This window comes from Gymnoscopelus braueri, assembly GCF_963280865.1.
Source record: "Gymnoscopelus braueri genome assembly, chromosome: 11".
Classification (NCBI taxonomy): domain Eukaryota; kingdom Metazoa; phylum Chordata; class Actinopteri; order Myctophiformes; family Myctophidae; genus Gymnoscopelus; species Gymnoscopelus braueri.
In genome coordinates, this window is record NC_137613.1 from 20,230,564 (window position 1) to 20,253,865 (window position 23,302).

Genomic DNA, 23,302 nt, shown 5'->3' on the forward strand with positions numbered 1-23,302 from the left:
TGACAAAAAACATTTGTCAGATATTTAATTTTTCATAACATTTAATTCAAACTCATATCTGATCTTACCTGTGAGGTAAAAAACAAAACAACATTCAACAGATATTCTCTAAACAATTAAAAGGTTAGTTTTGAGTTTGGGTAGGGAGTCGAGATACAATATGGATTGTATTGTAAATATTGTGTCTATATAGTCTATGGTGTTGATATTGATAATCAGCACATAAAAAATGATGTGTCCTTTAAGGTACAGATACAAAAATATTGGTTTCTTATTGACACCTGTGAGATTCTGTCGCAGGGCTTCTATGGTTTGTTTATCTGTATGTGTTTAACAAAAACCTTGAAGTTCAAACATTTGTCAGATATTTACTTTTTCATAACTCATATCTGATCTTACCTTTGGTTTGCATTTCTGAAAGACAAAAAAACAACATTCATTAAATGTGTTAATATTCTCTTAACAATACCCATTAAAACCGGGAAAGCATTGTGTCATTTTAGATTTTAGCGTTGGCTATTCTAAAATAGCGGATATACAAGCTCACTGCGAGTGTGTACATCTGCTGTTTTTGAACATTTTTGAAAGATCTTGAAAGTTTGAGAACTACTGATTTAGAAGGCATCTATAGAATCGACCTCAGGTCTTAATGGGTTAATAGGAAAGTACAATGTGCTCCTCTATCAGCTTTTTAGAGGGTTTCTTCAGTATCTAGATGTTTAATATTTTGATGAAGAATAAATAATTTAACAAGAAAGCAAAATATTCTATGCCATGTGTATTCTGTCTCAAACTAGTGATATTCTTGAGTAAAAAAAAAAAAAAAATCACCTTTTGGGAGTTTTTCTTCAGTGTCTAAATGTTTACTATTGTGAAGAATGAAGACATTCTGCTCATCTAATTTGATCAGCTATTAAACAAATTCAATTCAAACTCATATGCCCATTTGATCTTACCTGTGAGACTCTGTCGTAGGGCTTCTATGGTTTCTTTATCTGTATGTGTTTAACAAAAAAATACTTCTTGAAGTTCAAATATTCGTCAGATATTTAATTTGTCATAACATTTAATTCAAACTCATATCTGATTTTACCTTTGGTTTGCATATCTGAAAGACAAAATATATAAAAACATCAAATGTGTTAATATTCGCTTAACAATACCCTTTAAAACCGGGAAAGCTTCTCTGTCATTTCAGATTTTAGCATTGGCTATTCAAAAATAGCAGATATACAAGCTCACAGCGTGTCACTTCGTGCTGCACTGCGATCTTGTACATCTGCTATTTTTTTAATTAATGGGTTAATAGGCAAGTACAATGTGTCTGCTGTCTCAGACCAGTGATATTTGATATTTAACTCAAACTTCATATGCCTTTGCTCTTACCTGTGAGAGTCTTTTGTAGGTCCTTATTTTGTATATCTGTTTGACAAAAATCATTTGTGAGATATTACATTTTTCATAACATTTAATTCAAACTCATATCTGATCTTACCTGTGAGGTAAAAAACAAAACGACATTCAACAGATATTCTCTAAACAATTAAAAGGTTAGTTTTGAGTTTGGGTAGGGAGTCGAGATACAATATGGATTGTATTTTAAATATTGTGTCTTTATAGTCTATGATATTGATAACCATCAGCACATAAAAAAGTATAGTGTCCTTTAAGGTACAGATAAAAAGTATTGGTTTCTTTAATATCGACACCTGTGAGATTCTGTCGTAGGGCTTCTATGGTTTGTTTATCTGTATGTTTAACAAAAGAATCCTTCTTGAAGTTCAAATATTTGTCAGATATTAACTTTTTCATAACATTAAATTCAAACTCATATCTGATCTTACCTTTGGTTTGCATATCTGAAAGACAAAAAAAAACATTCATCAAATGTGTTAATATTCTATTAACAATACTCATTAAAACCGGGAAAGCATTGTGTCATTTGAGATTTTAGCGTTGGCTATTCTAAAATAGCGGATATACAAGCTCACAGCGCATCACTTCGTGCCGTGCTGCGACTGTGTATGTCTGCTGTTTTTGAACATTTTTGAAAGATCTTGAAAGTTTGAGAACTATTGATTTAGGAGGCATCTATAGAATCGACCTCAGGTCTTAATGGGTTAATAGGAAAGTACAATGTGTCTGCTGTCTCAGACCGGTGATATTTGAGATCATTGTGCTCCTCTATCAGCTTTTTAGAGGGTTTCTTCAGTATCTAGATGTTTAATATTTTGATGAAGAATAAATAATTTAACAAGAAAGCAAAATATTCTATGCCATGTGTATTCTGTCTCAAACTAGTGATATTCTTGAGTTCATTTTGTTCCTCTATCACCTTTCGGGAGTTTTTCTTCAGAAATGTTTACTATTGTGAAGAATGAAGACATTCTGCTCATCTAATTTGATCAGCTATTAAACAAATTCAATTCAAACTCATATGCCCATTTGATCTTACCTGTGAGACTCTGTCGTAGGGCTTCTATGGTTTGTTTATCTGTATGTGTTTAACAAAAAAATACTTCTTGAAGTTCAAATATTCGTCAGATATTTAATTTGTCATAACATTTAATTCAAACTCATATCTGATTTTACCTTTGGTTTGCATATCTGAAAGACAAAATAAAAAAAAACATCAAATGTGTTAATACTCTTTTAACAATACCCTTTAAAACCGGGAAAGCTTCTCTGTCATTTCAGATTTTAGCATTGGCTATTCAAAAATAGCAGATATACAAGCTCACAGCGTGTCACTTCGTGCCGCACTGCGATCTTGTACATCTGCTATTTTTTAAATTAATGGGTTAATAGGAAAGTGCAACGTGTCTGCTGTCTCAGACTAGTGATATTTGAGATCATTGTGCTCCTCTATCAGCTTTTTAGAGGGTTTCTTCGGTGTCTAAATGTTTAATATTTTGGTGAAGAATGAATCAATTCTGCTGGTCTAATTTCTTAAAATAAATGATTTAATAAATTAAATTAACTCAACTTCATGTGCCTTTGCTCTTACCTGTGAGAGTCTTTTGTAGGTCCTTATTTTGTATATCTGTTTGACAAAAATCTTTTTTCAGTTATTACATTTTTCATAACATTTAATTCAAACTCATATCTGATCTTACCTGTGAGGTAAAAAACAAAACAACATTCAACAGATATTCTCTAAACAATTAAAAGGTTAGTTTTGAGTTTGGGTAGGGAGTCGAGATACAATATGGATTGTATTTTAAATATTGTGTCTTTATAGTCTATGATATTGATAACCATCAGCACATAAAAAAGTATAGTGTCCTTTAAGGTACAGATAAAAAGTATTGGTTTCTTTAATATTGACACCTGTGAGATTCTGTCGTAGGGCTTCTATGGTTTGTTTATCTGTATGTTTAACAAAAAAATCCTTCTTGAAGTTCAAATATTTGTCAGATATTAACTTTTTCATAACATTAAATTCAAACTCATATCTGATCTTACCTTTGGTTTGCATATCTGAAAGACAAAAAAAAACGTTCATCAAATGTGTTAATATTCTATTAACAATACTCATTAAAACCGGGAAAGCATTGTGTCATTTGAGATTTTAGCGTTGGCTATTCTAAAATAGCGGATATACAAGCTCACAGCGCATCACTTCGTGCCGTGCTGCGACTGTGTATGTCTGCTGTTTTTGAACATTTTTGAAAGATCTTGAAAGTTTGAGAACTACTGATTTAGAAGGCATCTATAGAATCGACCTCAGGTCTTAATGGGTTAATAGGAAAGTACAATGTGTCTGCTGTCTCAGACCGGTGATATTTGAGATCATTGTGCTCCTATCAGCTTTTTAGAGGGTTTCTTCAGTATCTAGATGTTTAATATTTTGATGAAGAATAAATAATTTAACAAGAAAGCAAAATATTCTATGCCATGTGTATTCTGTCTCAAACTAGTGATATTCTTGAGTTTAAAAAAAATGATAAAAAACACCTTTTGGGAGTTTTTCTTCAGTGTCTAAATGTTTACTATCGTGAAGAATGAAGACATTCTGCTGATCTAATTTGATCAGCTATTAAACAAATTCAATTCAAACTCATATGCCCTTTGATCTTACCTGTGAGACTCTGCTTAAGCACATTGTTCTCTTGTATCATCATTTGCAGATTTTCTTTGGTTAGCAGTTGCACACCTGAATAATCTGTTTAACAAAAAGGCCTTCTTGAACAATTTTTCATAACAACTTAAACAACAAATCATGGCATGTTACTTGTAAATTATATCATTGTTACAAAATTATTACTGAGGGACTAATGGCTGTTTTATACTGGTAAGACAAATGTCCAACAGCGTAGATTGACAAAAATGATGGATTCAAACTTGTCTTACAAATATAAACTAAAAGTTAAAAAGGAGTGGTGAATCACTGATTAATATTAAGTTGCTTTACGTACAATAACATTAAAGGAGCACTTCACCCATTCAACCTTATTTTCATGTATATGTATTTGCATATAGTACACACAAGAAGTCAGTGGAAAACAATAAAACACTAATTACTGTTCTCCTTGTAATACATTATCTCCTAAAGAAGGAAAGTATAATGTGTCTGCTGTATCAGACCAGTGATATTTGAGATCATTGTGCTCCTCTATCAGCTTTTTAAGTGTCTAAATGTTTAATATTTTGATGAAGAATAAATAAATTCTGCTGGTCAAATTTCTTAAAATAAATTATTTAACAAATTAAATTAACTCAACTTCATATGCCCTTTGCTCTTACCTGTGAGATTCTGTCGTAGGGCTTCTTGGGTTTGTTTATCTGTATGTGTTTTAACAAAAAAATCCTTCATCAAGTTCAAACATTTGTTAGATATTACATTTTTCATAACATTTAATTCAAACTCATATCTGATCTTACCTTTGGTTTGCATATCTGAAATGACAAAAAAAATCAGAAGATGTGTTAATATTCTCTTAACAATACCCTTTAAAACCTGGAAAGCTTCTGTGTCATTTTAGATTTTAGCGTTGACTATTCAAAAATAGCAGATATACAAGCTCAAGACGCGTAACTTCGTGCCACGCTGCGAGCTTGTACATCTGCTATTTTTGAATATTCATTAAAGCTCTTGAAAGTTTGAGAACTACTGATTTAGCCCTTTGCTCTTACCTGTGAGATTCTTTTGTAGGTCCTTGTTTTGTATATCTGTGTTTGACAAAAAACATTCGTCAGATATTAAAGTTTTCATAGCATTTAATTCAAACTCATATCTGATCTTAACTGTGAGGTAAAAAAATGACAACATTCAACAGATATTCTCTAAACAATTAAACTAAATTAGATGAGAGGCCCATAGTGTATATATTATACTCACACAGAACAGTTAGGGCAATGACTGCAGCCAACAGGAGGGCACAGAGAAGACCCAGTCCCACTTTCACTGCATCACAGCTACCTGAGGCAACCTTTGAGCCTCCCTTTGACCCCACTGGCTGGGACGCAGAATTATCTTTTGAACACATAGAATGTGATGAAGTAGTGAGATTAGGGCATTCATTTTAGTAGTTTGAGTAGTTGTTGTTTTCTTCTTTGTTATACAGATTATTTCCAACTGAAAAAAGTATCCAAAATCTGTTATGTTTGTACTTTGTCATTGTCGTATGACAATGTATAAATAGTCGTTAGCTACTATGCCATCTCTTGCACTGGGGCAGCACTACATGGTTCATTGTGTTGAGTAGGCCTACTGTATTCTTTCCAGTGTTTCTTCTAACCACATTGCAGTTTCTGTCCTTACTAGACACCATGAATACTAATAGGCCATATCTTTAACCATTATCCTCACTATTCACTATTAATATTTCAGGTCAATTTGCTTAACTACTGGCTTTACTACTAACTAACTAAAGGCAGACAGAATTATCTTATAGTAAGGGTTTCTTTGACCTATCAGTTTTGGCCCATAGCAGTATAAGAATACGCACATGTGGCTGTCACCTAAAGCAGTATAAGAATACACACATGTGGCTGTCACCTATAGCAGTAGAATACACACATGTGGCTGTCACCTATAGCAGTATAGAATACACACATGTGACTGTCACCTACCAGTGGGGTCTCGGGAAGGATCGTTGCCCTGAGCTCTGGAAAATCTGACTTCAGAATATGCGCTGTCATTTGATGTTGAAGCTGACACAGGAACAAAAACTATTAATGAGCGCAGCTTTCTTTTAATATCATCAGCTGAACTTACATTTCCTTTTCCATCTCCCTATCCACCCATTATTATGAAATATTGACATTTGATTAAAGCTCTGTCATCTTTGGTCAGACAAGAGGGTCATACTGTATCATGCATTTTAATACAAACCTATTTGTTAGGCTTTGACAGCTTGCATTCATGAAACAATGTTCATGTTCACTCAAACTTTACTCATATTTCAACCTCTCTTCAAATTTACCACCTTACTTATTATGTTACTTGGATTTATTATTATGTCTCAATTGACATAACATACAATTAAAAGCTTACCATATTGCTTTCAACACTGTTTCTTTCTTGTTTCAACACTCATCAATAGATGTGTCCGTTCATCCTTTGTTATTTCCTCATTTATATTTATTTAGATCCAATAACAATCAACCCCAATGAAACAGTGCACACTCAGATGAATCCATCAATCAATCAATACATTTTCAAACTCACCATCAGCTTGTGCGTTAATCCCTTTGGGGTTCTTGAATTTAACATCAGAGTAAAGCACTTCAGACATAATGGAGAAGTTGTGTGAACATCACAACTGTTGAGCCGACTCTGATGATTATAGCACATGCACTCTCCTTAAATAGATGTTAAAAAGGGTGTGCATTGTTCCCCAAAACACGTCCCCTTCTCATTTCTTTTTTTAAATCACTTTTTTTCAGACAAGCAACAAGTTCATATTCTGTACTTTATATATTAAGACTTCCAACCACAATAATTTAGCAGTCTAAAATGTGTTGGCCAGTTTTCATTTAAGGTGTTCCCTTCTGCATAAATAGCCTGTAGTCTTTGAATAGACAAAGGATGTGACAAGATATTGGACATTATTGTTTACTTCATAAGGATTCTATCTATATCGGCTGTAATGACATTGGTTCTGTATAGCATAAAGATCCGCTGACAAAAGGATTAATCGAATGTTTAGATTAGGAGTGTAAGATTAATCGGTTATCATATCGGTACCGGCAATATCAGCCATAAAAATTCAATATCATATCGGCCCGATCTCAAAACAATGTAGCTGCTTTAGCCGGTAGCCTATTTTATTTTATATTATTTATGTTTGACTGTGAAGCTGAAAAGGCCTTTGTGATGATGAAGGCTGCATATTCAATCAGTGTTTTATGGGGAAGCTTTTGAAAACTGTTAAGTAAGAATAGTACATTTAAGTACAGTAGGTAATATCAGAATGCACTGTTTTTTTTTAGAAGTCTGCAACTGTACGCAGAATCACAGTTACTGTATTAAAGGTATCCTACTGGAAACTTGTATTGCAATATCAGTATCCGTCTGAATCGTATCGGTTTGACCATGCAATCAGTCAGTAATGGAGTATCGGCCAAAATGTCAATATAGTGCATCCCTTGTTTGGATATACTGATATCTATCACATGACAGAACCTTTTATAGGAAGACAAAAACTCTCTCCCCAAAACACACTTGCCCGAGTCAAATCCGGCAACCTCGGAAAGGTCGGACCCACCTAGTTCTGGCCATCAAAGTCCACTCACCCCAGTCAAATTCAACGACCTCGGAACAGTCTGACCCACAAATCCGGCGACCTCGGAATGGTCGGAGCCACCAGGCCACCAGAACCTACTCGGCCACGTTTGGCATCTCGTGGGTACCGAGACTAGGGGTGGGGGGGCTGATGATTTACGATTCTGTCCTTATCGGGACGTAACTGGAACGGTGCTTAGTCGGCTGAAGTGGACTTCGGCACGTTCGCCTGAGCTCGCTCGGCGGTGCCTCTCATGGCTCAAGTCTGCCTCAGACGGTGCGCCTCCGTTGTAACTGTTTATTGCTTAACTATTTCCTAAACTTAATATTAGGGGCTGTAGTCTGTTCTCACCAAGCGGAGTGTTCCCGCAGCCCCGCTGGGGGCGAGCGTTCCAACCCAAACAGGGCGAGTGTTCCGCCACTATGGGGTGAGTGTTCCGCTGCTGGGGGCGAGCCGTCCGCGGAAAAAATGGAGGCGAGTGTGTTTGGGGGCGAGCGTTCCGGTTACCCCTTGTTAGACCGGCATGGCCAGACTAATATCCCTGCGTAGATATTAGTCTGGAAATTCGGTGTGGAAGATTCATTTCTAAGTGGTGTGGCGGTTACGAACACATTCAAACGTCACCGCAAAAAATGTCCCTCTTTCAATAGTGGGATCTGATTGATCAACCACAACTCTGGGGTGAGCGAAATGTAATTCAACTGAGGAGTGCCAGACCAATCTGTCCTGGGCTATTTTGTTTTAGCTGTGGCAGATTTGTCTGGTTTCCAGGCTAACCCCTTGTAGTACTGCACAATGTAAGAAAATGTTTCTCAAGGAATACATCTACAATAACTTTTCAAAATATTAGAACAGAAATGTGTGCATGCCTGCTTAGTGTGAGATGTGTGAAGATTTGGAGAGAAAAAAATCCATTAAATATCAAATATAGGCTATATGGCATGCTAATAGCTAGAGTTCAAGAATTTGACAGGATAAGCTATTAGTAATAGCTTATCCTGTCAAATTCTTGAACTCTAGCTATTGCTTTGAAACCAGTTAAGAACCACTGTGTCTTCTTATGGACATGAATGATGAAGATGTATGAATATGTTACTTTGAATTAAGTTTGGTGGAAGAGCTCTCACATTTAATAAAATTCTCCCCGATAAACATATATCACATTAATTCAAAATGAATTAGCAGAATTGTTTCGTTAATTTAGATTAGCAAGCGATCTACAAGCCTATAATAGCAGAGCTTGTAGTTCTGCTATTTTTCAACTCTTGCAATAAAATGTGGTTAATTAGAATTAGATTAATCGATTTAGTCGATTATCAAAAAGTATTAGAATTTGTTCGCGTCAATTCATTAAAACAAAAAAACAAATTATCAAAGACAACATGCTTCTCGATTTTACGATTAATTGAAAAAGTAATTGATAGAATAATCGCTAAGAAAATAATCAATAGTTGCAGCCCTACTTATAGGCAGGGACAATAAACCATTTCTGAAAACACTCTGTGGTTCATTGTGTTGAATATTGTATTTATCTAACCACACTGGAGGTTTTGATGTTACTTGACATGCATTAATCTACACTCAAGTAGGCCTGTCATAATTATTACATAATCGCTTAATCGGATCATGTTGAAAAATGTTCATAGATTTTCAAATATTTTCAAAAATAGTGGAAATAGCAGATCTACAAGCTCACATCGCGATACGACACGTTGTGAGCTTATAGATCGGCTATTTCCACTATTCATGTTTTTTCAAGTATAAAGTTATTAGATATGTCAGTCATTTCTTTGTATATTTTGGCTATTTGTCATATCTGCCCTGTGCAACTTCAAAACCAAACAGAAATGTAATTTTTATTCATATATTCCAGTGTTCAACGACAAAAACACAATTAAATCGTTAATCCCAAATTATTTGTGTAACAATTAATCGTCTTGTAAAATGTCATAATCGTGACAGCCCTACACTACACTCAAGTGGAATATGCAGGCTGCCAACAGGTTTCAAACTGTCATCAACAGACACAATGACAAGGGACACAACAGGCCATCAAATTTGAATTTCTATGACTTTATGCTTTTAGGCGTCTTTCACAGCCACCTTCTTCCAGGGAATTTCCTTTTTTTCTTTTACATCTTGGTTTATACATTTGCTGTAACTTCTCAGCACATTTGAAGTCACCATATAAATAAAACTAGAAAAAGTGCTCCTCAGGTCTCACACCAGGTCTCCACCAGGTCAGGTACGTTATTGTGACCTCCTGGTGGCGCTATAATAGGCCAATGTGAAAAGGGTGTCATTTCTTCTTAGGCCTTTCACGGCAATCAGACACTGCATTCATGATTTGAGGCTTTTGTTCCAAAAATGTGTTTTGCTAAATTAGACCTGCTGGTGGCGCTATAACAGGCCAATGTGAAAAAAGGTGCCATTTCTTCCTCGGCCTAGTGGGAATGTGCGTGTGATATTTCACGGCAATCGCAAGCTCATGATTTGAGGCATTTTGTTCAAAACGGACCAATCCTGCAAACTTTGGAAGCCAACCTTAGCCAATCAGGATGGAAAATGGAAAATGGGACAGATCCGTGTTGATCACATGACTATAGAGATACTGTGTACCGATTTGCATGACGTTTGGATAAAATCTGTAGGAGTAAATGGGTTTTGCACAAATCGGCCTCCTGGTGCCGCTATAACAGGGCTATGTGAAACATTTGGGGCAGAGGTTCTGAATTGGCATCCAGGGAGTGTGTGTGCATAGTTTCGGAGCGAGCGGGCCAACGGTGTCGGAGATTAGCCGCTCGCAGACGGACGGACGGACGGACGGACGGACGGACGGACACGCGGACAGACGGACGGACAGGGGGTAAAACATACTCTCGCCATACCTTTCGGCCTGGCGGAGACAATAACAAATACATCAGCTCATCATCACACGCAAACCACATTACTGAGTCTGTTGAGTGTACTGTATGTACACTTAATTAAGTTCCTTTATTTTTTAGCTTGCTTTCTTGATTATAAGCATTAATTAAATTACTAAATGTTATGTTTCATACTGGGTGGTAATTGTTTGACTTTAAAGAATTGAATTTAAAGTGACACTATCACAATTGTGACCTACTGCCACAATCTATATTTATTGTAGGGCTAATGTTCCATATCCAGCCATAAAACTGAGCTGTCTTCTGTGTGTCTCTGAAAGAAAAAATCATCAAAGTTGTGCTGAAAGGTTTACAGTGATGTCAGTAGGGTAAATATGAATGTGTAAAACTGCAACCCATACTTCATGGTTTTTAGCCACTGCCCTTGGTGGCTATGACGTTGTCCTTATATTTTGTGTTTATGGCAAAGTAGTGACCTTGAATTCAGGAAACATGAATCAGGTTGATGTAATGGCAGCCATAGACTGTATGAGCATGTCAGTCTGATACTTGCTTGAAAAATGCATCAAGGAAATTGTAGGAACACCAAAAAAGGATAAAACACATTTTCTGTCATTGATTGATTGATTGATTGATTGATTGATTGATGACTTTATTAACACAGTTGTTAACAGTACAGTCAAATGTTGTGCTTAAAGGATAACATTAAAAGCCCAGGGGCTTGTTTCCATTGTGGTCCATTGTACTCAATTCATCAGTAATACATAATTTACGATACATACAATACAAGAAATATCTGTAAAAACAAAAACCTCAGTAGCATCAAAAGGCATATTTACAGAGAAAGGAGGGGTGGGGGGGCAGAGGACGCTATTACCAAGGTGTTCAAAGGTGTTGAATGAATCCCAATTATATTTTAAGGTCAGCCATTCTTTTATGGTAGGTTAGTTTTGAGTTCGGGTAGGGAGTCAAGATACAATATGGATTGTATCGTAAATATTGTGTCTTTATAGTCGTATGTATGACAACCATCAGCACATCAAAGATGATAGTGTCCTTTAAGGTACAGATGGAAAGTATTGGTTTCTTATTGACACCGTACAAAGTACTTCTGTCATTTGCTTTTTCAAGACAGATAAAAGACAGAAAAGAACAATATGAATAGAAAATATATATATATATATATATTTACAGAAAACCCCAAATTATAATTTAGGCAAGGTTTCAGCCTGATTCCACCCATCGACTTCCATATTTACATAATGTGCAAATAATTTGTATTCTTGAGATTTAAAAAATAAATATAGTATAATAATAATAATAAGTTCACTAACATGACAATAAATGAATGATAATAATTGTGAAGAAGAGGTTGAAGAAACCCAGGTAAGCTTATAAGAGTCATACCATCATACAAAGTAAACAAATAATGAAACATGAAAAGTAAGGTTCAGGCAGGCCTGACAAACAAAATACTGGTGAATCTACTGTACAGTCAACATTCACAAGAGCATATATATGAATTCTTTAAGTTTTATGAAACTGTAAGTGTAGCCATACAGTATATACTGACTGTTGATGTCAATTTACCCATCAGATAAACGGGGTATCCTATGAAGTTATTCTAGTCACTAATGATAAACAGAAATGAAGATATTTGTGACATTTACAGTGCATCAAATGCTTTAATGTAGCCTCTATGAAATAGGACAGAGGATATTCTATCCATTAACCACCTACGTGTGTATTAAATGTTGTGTCTGTTTACTTATTATGCATGGGTGATGATACAGTATATACAATGTGTTAAAAGGTTTAGATAAGTACTCAAATTAACTATTAGACGCATTTACTCTCAAGGCTGCCAGTGTCTCGTTGTTTCTCACAAATGAATCTTTGTGGTTTGTCACAGAATGCATCAAACCAAGGAGATTTTGAACCATACTTCTCCCCCATTCTTCCACAGTTTTCACCCTCAGGATGCTCTTTTTCACTTCCCGTCCAGTTATCAGGCTCACCCGTACTCCAGAATCTACATAGATCACAGAGATTTGTAAATTACTACATAACACCAAGCAGGCAGATTTGATTATGAGATGAGAGCAAAGTCTACATTAATAAGACCTGAAATGTGTGGAAAAACAGTCAAACCTTGCAGTGGGGGTCAGTGGGGAGCCGTCTGCCCAAACCCATTGGCCCTCTATCTTTGAATCGGTCAGTCCAATCCAAAACTTGTCTTCAGGTTCAGCCATTCTATCCTTCAGTTTTCCTTGTAAGAATTTCTGAATATAAAATTGTGATGAAAATTTGAATGCCGTAAATGAATTCTGTATTGGAACACGGTACCATTACTACTGCTAAAACACATCTAAAAGAATGAGGATGTAACATGTAGGACAACAGTATTATGTACAGCTCTAAATCATTGATCCCATCTTACCTGTTCGTCTGTACTGTCTATTTTAACCAGGTTCGCTCCTTTACGTGTGCAGTCATTCTTGCTCTCATCCCAAGTGTGTTTGTCAGAGGAGAACCAGTAACACTTTCCTCCATAAGACTCCCAGCCTGTTGCACATGGTTTGTTACATGTTGGTCCTTTAAAGAGATTTAGGGGTAAAAGTTGAAAACTTAAAGAAATACTTCTGAACCTGAAATTGTATTATAATTTCCTTGGGGTTATCCAGTGTATGTTTTTGCTATACACAGAAAACTGCACATTATTGACGCAGAATGAACTGCTGTTTACTTGTCTCTCATATACACCTCACACAAACTGAGTAATCATTTAGTTAGTAGACCCTGGAATGTTACTGGTGTTTGAACAAGCAATCACTTCACTTATAACATTATGTTATTTCATGTCATCGTTTAAATTGAGAGCATCACTTTATCAATTATATAAATGTGTATGAGAATCCATTATTTACCCTTTGGTGGTTGAATATGCTCTGGGCAAGAAAACTGTTTTGCTTGGCAGGACCTCAGTTCCTTAATACTGTCTGTTAAAACAAGCAAAACAAAAATCTTTAGCCAACATTGTCTGTCGCTACTCTCATATAGTTTAGCTGAAAGGTAATGTTGATAGCATTGTTCATGAATATTATGTTTTGAATTCTTTCTTGTTACTTTTACTTTTAATGTAAAAAAATTAAATACCATTTACTGTTCTCCTTGTAATATATTATTTCCTAATTTAATGGAGGTAGAGATAGTGAGATCTTTGCTCTTCTTACCTGTGAGATTCTTTCGTATGGCTTCTTGGGTTTGTTTATCTGTATCTGTGTTTGTGTTTAACAAAAAAAATCCTTCTTGAAGTGCAAACATTTGTCAGAATTTGTCATAACATTTAATTCAAACTCATATCTGATCTTACCTTTGGTTTGCATATCTGAGAGATGTAATTAGATGTGTTAATATTCTCTTAACAATACCCATTAAAACCGGGAAAGCATTGTCATTTAGGATTTTAGCGTTGGCTATTTAAAAATAGCTGATATACAAGCTCACAAAGCGTCACTTTGTGCCGCGCTGTGAGCGTGTACATCTGCTATTTTTGAACATTTTTGAAAGATCTTGAAAGTTTGAGAACTACCGATTTAGAAGGCATTTGTAGAATCAGCCTCAGGTCTTAACAGGTTAATAGGAAAGTACAATGTGGGCCCTATTTTCGCAGGTGCCTTACCCATTATCCCTATACTTCTTTGCCATTTTTTACTATTTTTAAAAACATTTTCAAACAGTTCAACTAGACGATCTACATCGACACGTTGTGAGCTTGTAGATTGGTTATTTGAACTATTTGAAAATGTTTTTAAAAATAGCAAAAAATGGCAAAGACATTTAGGGATAATGGGTAAGGCACTGGCAAAAATAGGGCCCACTGTGTCTGCTGCCTGAGACCAGTGATATTTGAGATCGTTGTGCTCCTCTATCAGCTTTTTAGAAGGTTTCTTTAGTGACTAAATGTTTAATATTGTGATGAAAAATAAATACATTCTGCTGGTCCAATTTCTTAAAATAAATGATTTAACTAATTAAATTAACTCAACTTCATATGCCCTTTGCTCTTACCTGTGTGATTCTTTTGTAGGTCCTTGTTTTGTAAATCTGTTTGACAAGAAAACATTTGTCAGATATTAAAAATTTCATGACATTTAATTCAAACTCATATCATATCTGATCTTACCTGTGAGGTAAAAAAGAAAAATAAATCAACAGATATTCTCTAAAAACAATTAAACTAAATTAGACGAGAGGCCCATAGTGTGTACTCACACAGAACAGTTAGGGCAATGACTGCAGCCAACAGGAGGGCACAGAGAAGACCCAGACCCACTTTCACTGCATCACAGCGACCTGAGGCAACCTTTGAGCCGCCCTTTGACCCCACTGGCTGGGACGCAGAATCATCTTTTGAACATATAGAATGTGATGAAATAGTGAGATTAGGGCATTCATTTTAGTACTTTGTCCTGTTTCTTGTTGTTGTTTTCTACTTTGTTGTAGGAATTATTTCCAACTGAAAAAAGTATCCAACTGAAAATCAGTTATATTTGCACTTTGTCATTGCTGTACGACAATGTATCAATAGTCATCTACTATGCCATCTCTGGCACTGGCAGCACTACATGGTTTATTGTGTTGAGTAGGCCTACTGTATTCTTTCCAGTGTTTCTTCTAACCACATTTCAGTTTTTGTCTTTACTGAACACCATGCTGAATAGGCAATAAAATTAGACTTTCTGACTTTGTGGTTTTAATGTCTGAAACATTTCAAGGACACTTCCTCTGTTGTATTTCCTTGTCCAGACATGTACTGTACATGTCAGCATTTCATTGGAAATCCATATTTAGAAAAATACACCACAGACACACATCACACATATACCATTTTTCAATGTATTCGCTAAAACGTAACCTCAGCAATATTCCCAGACATATCCTTAACCCTTATCCTTACTATTAACTATTAATATTTCAGGTCAAAACAGGGTTTTACTACTAACGATAGAAAAAGAAGAGTAAGGGTTTCTTTGACCTATCAGTTTTGGCCCATAGCAGTATAAGAATACACACATGTGGCTGTCACCTATAGCAGTATAAGAATACACACATGTGGCTGTCACCTATAGCGGTATAAGAATACACACATGTGGCTGTCACCTATAGCAGTATAAGAATACACACATGTGGCTGTCACCTATAGCAGTATAGAATACACACATGTGGCTGTCACCTATAGCGGTATAAGAATACACACATGTGGCTGTCACCTATAGCAGTATAAGAATACACACATGTGGCTGTCACCTATAGCAGTATAGAATACACACATGTGGCTGTCACCTACCAGTGGGGTCTTGGGAAGGATCGTTGCCCTGAGCTCTGGAAAATCTGACTTCAGAATATGTGCTGTCATTTGATGTTGAGGCTGACACAGGAACAAAAACTATTAATGAATGCAGCTTTCGTTTAATATCATTAGTTGAACTTACATTTCCTTTTCCATCTCCCTATCCACCCATTTATTATGAAATATTTGTTCGATTAAAGCTCTGTCATCTTTGGTGAGACAAGAGGATCATACTGTATTATGCATTTTTATTTCAACCTCTCTTCACATTTACCACCTTTATATAGTTACTTGGATTTATTATTATGTCTCTATTGACATAACATACAATTAAAAGCTTACCATATTGCTTTCAACACCGTTTCTTTCTTGGTTCAACACTTATCAATAGATGTGTCCGTGTCCGTTCATTGTTATTTCCTCATTTATATTTATCTAGATCCAATAACAATCAACCCCAATGAAACAGGGCACACTCAGATGAATCCTTCAATCAATCAATACATTTTCAAACTCACCATCAGCTTGTGCGTTAATCCCTTTGTGGTTCTTGAATTTAACATCAGCGTAAAGCACTTCAGACATAGTGGAGGAGTTGTGTCAACATCACAACTGTTGAGCCGACTGATGATTATAGCACATGCACTCTCCTTAAATAGGCATTAAAAAGTGTGTGTAATGCAATGTCATTGTTCCCCAAAACACGTCCCCTTCTCATTTTTTTGTATCACTTTTTTTCAGACAAGCAACAAGTTCATATTCTGTACTTTATATATTAAGACTTCCAACCACAATAATTTAGCAGTCTAAAAAGTGTTTTCCAGTTTTCATTTAAGGTGTTCCCTTCTGCATAAATAGCCTGTACCACATGCCTTTGTCTTTGTATAGACAAAGGATGTGGCAAGATATTGGATATTATTGTTTCATTCATAAGGATTCTATCTATATCGGCTGTAATGACTTTGGTTCTGTATAGCATAAAGATCAGCTAACAAAAGGATTAAAAGAATGTTTGGATTAGGGGTGTACGATTAATCGGTTATCATATCGGTACCGACAATATCGGCCATAAAAATTAGATACTTTATTAACAGTTTTTGTTAACAGTACAGGTAGTAGACTACAGTCAAATGTTATGCTTAAAGGATATCACAAAAAGCCCAGGGTCTTGTTTCCATTGTGGTCCATTGTCCTCAATTCATCAGTAATACATCATTTATGATACATACAATACAATACATATCTGTAAAAAATTATAATTTTAAACTCAGTAGCATCAAAAGGTATATTTACAGAGAAAAGGGGGGTGGGGCGGGGGGCAGAGGATGCTATTACCAAGGTGTTCAAAGGTGTTGAATGAATCCCAATTGTATTTAGGTCAGCCATTCTTTTATGGTAGGTTAGTTTTGAGTTTGGGTAGAGAGTCGAGATACAATATGGATTGAATCGTAAATACTGTGTCTTTTTAGTCTATGATAACCATCAGCACATCAAAAATGATAGTGTCCTTTAAGGTACAGATAAAAAGTATTGGTTTCTTATTGACACCGTACAAAGTACTTCTGTCATTTGCTTTTTCAAGACAGATAAAAGACAAAAAAGAACAATATGAAAAGAAAAACTATATTTTAATTGGATATATTTACAGAAGACCCCAAATTATAATTTAGGCAAGGTTTCAGCCTGCTCCCACACAAGAAATAATCTGAGATAAAAAAATATATAGTACAAGTAAAACATGACAATAAATGAATGATAATAATTGTGAAGGAGAGGTTGAAGAAACCCAGGTAAGCTTATAAGAGTCAGACCATCATACAAAGTAACAAATAATGTGAACATGAAAAGTAAGGTTCAGTCAGGCCTGACAAACAAAAGACTGGTGAATCTACAGACTGAACATTCACAAGAGCATATATGAATTCTTTAAGTTTTATGAAACTGTAAGCATAGCCATACAGTATATACTGACTGTTGCTGTCATTATCAGATAAACGGAGTATCCTATGAAATTATTCTATCACTAATGATAAACAGATATGAAAATATTTGTGAAATTTACTGTGCATCAAGTGCTTTCATTTAGCTCGAAATAGGACAGAAAATATTCTATACTTTAACCACCTACTTGTATGTTAAATGTTGTCTGTTTAATTATGATGCAATGGTGATGATACAGTACAATACAATGTGTTAAAAAGTTTAGATAAGTACTCAAATGAACTGTGCATTAGATGCATGTACTCTCAAGCCTGCCGGGGTCTGCTTGTTTCTCACAAATACATTTGTGTGGTTTGTCACAGAATGTGTCAAACCAAGACTTAGAGTCTGAAGAACCAAACTTCTCCCCCATTCTTCCACAATCTTCACCCTCAGGACGCTTATTCATCTTTTCCTTCCAGTTATCAGGCTCCCTCTCACTCCAGAAACTACATAGATCACAGAGATTTGTAAATTAATACATAACACCAAGCAGGCAGAATTAATTATGAGATGAGAACAAAGTCTACATTAATAAGACCTGAAATGTGTGGAAAAACAGTCAAACCTTTCAGTCAGTGGGGAGCCATCTGCCCAAACCCATGTGCCCTCTTCATTTGCATCGGTCAGTCCAATCCAGAACTTGTCTTCAAGTTCAATCATTTTTTGCATCAGTTTTCCTTGTAAGAATCTCTGAATATAAAATTGTGATGAAAATTTGAATGCCGTAAATGAATTCTGTATTGGAACACGGTACCATTACTACTGCTAAAACACATCTAAAAGAATGAGGATGTGACATGTGGGACAACAGTATAATGTACAGCTCTAAATCATTGATGCCATCTTACTTGTTCGGCTTTGCTGTCTATTTTAACCAGGTTCGCTCCTTTAATTGTGCAGGCATTTCTGCTCTCATCCCAAGTGTGTTTGTCAGAGGAGAACCAGTAACACTTTCCTCCATAAGACTCCCAGCCTGTTGCACATGGTTTGTTACATGTTGGTCCTTTAAAAAGATTTAGGGGTAAAAGTTGAAAACTTAAAGAAATACTTCTGAACCTGAAATTGTATTATAATTTCCTTGGGGTTATCCAGTGTATATTTTTGCTATACACAGAAAACTGCACATTATTGACGCAGAATGAACTGCTGTTTACTTGTCTCTCATATACACCTCACACAAACTGAGTAATCATTTAGTTAGTAGACCCTGGAATGTTACTGGTGTTTGAACAAGCAATCACTTCACTTATAACATTATGTTATTTCATGTCATCGTTTAAATTGAGAGCATCACTTTATCAATTATATAAATGTGTATGAGAATCCATTATTTACCCTTTGGTGGTTGAATATGCTCTGGGCAAGAAAACTGTTTTGCTTGGCAGGACCTCAGTTCCTTAATACTGTCTGTTAAAACAAGCAAAACAAAAATCTTTAGCCAACATTGTCTGTCGCTAGACTCGCTACTCTCATATAGTTTAGCTGAAAGGTAATGTTGATAGCATTGTTCATGAATATTATGTTTTGAATTCTTTCTTGTTACTTTTACTTTTAATGTAAAAAAATAAAATACCATTTACTGTTCTCCTTGTAATATATTATTTCCTAATTTAATGGAGGTAGAGATAGTGAGATCTTTGCTCTTCTTACCTGTGAGATTCTTTCGTATGGCTTCTTGGGTTTGTTTATCTGTATCTGTGTTTGTGTTTAACAAAAAAATCCTTCTTGAAGTGCAAACATTTGTCAGAATTTGTCATAACATTTAATTCAAACTCATATCTGATCTTACCTTTGGTTTGCATATCTGAGAGATGTAATTAGATGTGTTAATATTCTGTTAACAATACCCATTAAAACCGGGAAAGCATTGTCATTTAGGATTTTAGCGTTGGCTATTCAAAAATAGCTGATATACAAGCTCACAAAGCGTCACTTTGTGCCGCGCTGTGAGCTTGTACATCTGCTATTTTTTAACATTTTTGAAAGATCTTGAAAGTTTGAGAACTACCGATTTAGAAGGCATTCGTAGAATCAGCCTCAGGTCTTAACAGGTTAATAGGAAAGTACAATGTGGGCCCTATTTTCGCAGGTGCCTTACCCATTATCCCTATACTTCTTTGCCATTTTTTACTATTTTTAAAAACATTTTCAAACAGTTCAACTAGACGATCTACATCGACACGTTGTGAGCTTGTAGATTGGTTATTTGAACTATTTGAAAATGTTTTTAAAAATAGCAAAAAATGGCAAAGACATTTAGGGATAATGGGTAAGGCACTGGCAAAAATAGGGCCCACTGTGTCTGCTGCCTGAGACCAGTGATATTTGAGATCGTTGTGCTCCTCTATCAGCTTTTAGAAGGTTTCTTTAGTGAGTAAATGTTTAATATTGTGATGAAGAATAAATACATTCTGCTGGTCCAATTTCTTAAAATAAATGATTTAACTAATTAAATTAACTCAACTTCATATGCCCTTTGCTCTTACCTGTGTGATTCTTTTGTAGGTCCTTGTTTTGTAAATCTGTTTGACAAGAAAACATTTGTCAGATATTAAAATTTTCATGACATTTAATTCAAACTCATATCATATCTGATCTTATGAAAAAAAACATTCAACAGATATTCTCTAAAAACAATTAAACTAAATTAGACGAGAGGCCCATAGTGTATACTCACACAGAACAGTTAGGGCAATGACTGCAGCCAACAGGAGGGCACAGAGAAGACCCAGTCCCACTTTCACTGCATCACAGCGACCTGAGGCAACCTTTGAGCCGCCCTTTGACCCCACTGGCTGGGACGCAGAATCATCTTTTGAACATATAGAATGTGATGAAATAGTGTGATTAGGGCATTCATTTTAGTAGTTTGTCCTGTTTCTTGTTGTTGTTTTCTACTTTGTTGTAGGAATTATTTCCAACTGAAAAAAAATCAGTTATATTTGCACTTTGTCATTGTTGTATGACAATGTATCAATAGTCATCTACTATGCCATCTCTGGCACTGGCAGCACTACATGGTTCATTGTGTTGAGTAGGCTTACTGTATTCTTTCCAGTGTTTCTTCTAACCACATTGCAGTTTCTGTCCTTACTGGACACCGTAGGCCATAATTAGACTCTCTGACTTCCTCTGTTGCACTTCCTTGTCCAGACATATCTTAGAGTAAGAGTTTCTTTGAACTATCAGTTTTGGCCCATAGCAGTATAGAATACACACATGTGGCTGTCACCTACCAGTGGTGTCTTGGGAAGGATCGTTGCCCTGAGCTCTGGGAAATCTGACTTCAGAATATGCGCTGTCATTTGATGTTGAGGCTGACACAGGAACAAAAACGATTAATGAACACAGCTTTCTTTATCATCAGTTGAACTTACATTTCCCTTTCCATCTCCCTATCCACCCATTATTATGAAATATTAATATTTGATTAAAGCTCTGTCTGTTTGGTCAGACAAGAGGATCATACTGTGGGGTGTCCGCTGGCCTAGCGGTCCAGGCGTATACCATACAGTATATACTTGTAATCCAGTTTGACAGCGTGTCGCGGGTTTGACTCCCAATCCCGATGACCTTTGCTGTTTGTCACCCCCCCATCTCTCTCCCCATTTCCTGTCAGCCTACTATCCTATAAATAAAGGCAGAAAAAGCCCCAAAAATATATATATATAAAAAAAAAGAGGATCATACTGTATCATGCATTTTAATACAAACCTATTTGTTAGGCTTTGACAGCTTGAATTCATGAAACAATGTTCATGTTAACTCAAACATGAACATATTTCATCATATTTCAACCTCTCTTCACATTTACCACCTTTATATAGTTACAGGAATAATATAAAATTGTCTTAACAGTATCTTAAAAGTGTCTTAACCTTAAATGAACATTCCATACTTGGGTTTATTATGTCTCTATTGACATCAATAGATGTGTCCGTTCCTCCTTTGTTATTTCCTCATTTATATTTATTTAGATCCAATAACAATCAACCCCAATGAAACAGGGCACACAGATGAATCAATCAATCAATACATTTTCAAACTCACCATCAGCTTGTGCGTTAATCCCTTTGGGGTTCTTGAATTTAACATCAGCGTAAAGCACTTCAGACATAGTGGAGGAGTTGTGTGTACATCACAACTGTTGAGCCGACTCTGATGATTACAACACATGCACTCTCCCTAAATAGACATAAAACAATGTGTGCGATGCAATATCATTGTTCCCCAAAACAAGTCGTTTTCTCTTTTTTGCCAGACCCAAGGGGTCGGGCTTACATGAGTCTTTGTATCTGTTTCGTCCATACATGGGCAGGGGTCATTTGTCCTCCGGCCCCAGCCAAAAAAAAGGTTTGTGACGTCCCCTTTCGTCACAAACTATTCATGACATCATGAACCTCAGTTATAAAGTGGTTTGTAGGTGTGTTACATACTAGGACTTCATTTTGGGTCTGGCAGAACCAGGTCTCCTGGTCTTGTTTTTAAATCACTTCCTTTTTTCAGACAATCAACACGTTCATATTCTGTACTTTATTTATGAAGACTTCTATCCACAATAATTTTGCAGTCTAAAAAGTGTTGGCCAGTTTTAATTTAAGGTGTTCCCTTCTGCATAAATAGCCTGTACCACGTGCCTTTGTCTTTGTATAGACAAAGGATGTGGCAAGATATTGGATATTATTGTTTATTTCATAAGGATTCTATCTATATCGGCTGTAATGACATTGGTTCTGCACAGTATAGCATAAAGATCAGCTGACAAAAGGATTAAAAGAATGTTTAGATGAGGAGTGTACGATTAATCGGTTATATCATATAGATACCGGCAATACCTGCAATATCGTCCGTAAAAATTCAATACCATGTCAACCCGATCAAAATAATGTAGCTGCTTTAGTAGATAGCCTATTTTATTTTATATTATTTATGTTTGACTGTGAAGCTGAAAAGGCCTTTGTGATGATGAAGGCTGCATATTCAATCAGTGTTTTATGGGGGAGCTTTCGAAAACTTAAGTAAAAATAGTACATTTAAGTACAGTAGGTAGGCCTAATATAAGAATGCACAGTTTCTTTTAGAAGTCTGCATCTGTACGCAGAATCACAGTTACTGTATTACAGGTATCCTACCGGAAACGTATCGGTATCCGTCTGTATCGTATCGGTCGATTTGACCATGCAATTAGTCAGTAATGGAATATTGGCCAAAATGTCAATATAGTGCATCCCTTGTTTGGATATACTGATGTCTATCTCATAACAGAACCTTTTGGTACCTTGTAGGAATACAAGAACGCTCTCCCCAAAACACACTTGCCCTGGTCAAATCCGGCGACCTCGGAATTGTCG

General features: G+C 35.8%; 1 protein-coding gene across 5 annotated transcripts in view; it reads right to left on the reverse strand.

The window, feature by feature from the left end:
* LOC308094760 (asialoglycoprotein receptor 1-like) overlaps positions 1-22,089 on the reverse strand; it is a 44,765-nt gene extending 22,676 nt beyond the window's left edge. For 2 of the 5 annotated variants that reach the window (XM_080441577.1, XM_080441580.1), the window contains exons 1-12: positions 16,487-16,589; positions 15,966-16,046; positions 5,342-5,476; positions 5,137-5,172; positions 4,885-4,899; positions 4,747-4,785; positions 4,082-4,165; positions 1,845-1,859; positions 1,387-1,422; positions 1,094-1,108; positions 957-995; positions 400-414 (exon numbers count right to left, since the gene is read on the reverse strand). In XM_080441577.1, coding sequence (XP_080297703.1) covers positions 400-414; positions 957-995; positions 1,094-1,108; positions 1,387-1,422; positions 1,845-1,859; positions 4,082-4,165; positions 4,747-4,785; positions 4,885-4,899; positions 5,137-5,172; positions 5,342-5,476; positions 15,966-16,046; positions 16,487-16,553 — 577 coding nt within the window. In that variant the 5' untranslated portion in view covers positions 16,554-16,589. Of the gene's footprint in view, positions 1-399; positions 415-956; positions 996-1,093; positions 1,109-1,386; positions 1,423-1,844; positions 1,860-4,081; positions 4,166-4,746; positions 4,786-4,884; positions 4,900-5,136; positions 5,173-5,341; positions 5,477-6,075; positions 6,157-6,673; positions 6,778-15,965; positions 16,047-16,486; positions 16,590-22,001 lie in introns of those variants that run through there. The other 3 variants (XM_080441579.1, XM_080441578.1, XM_080441581.1) reach the window with 3 other exon arrangements.
* Between the last annotated feature and the right edge of the window lie 1,213 nt (positions 22,090-23,302).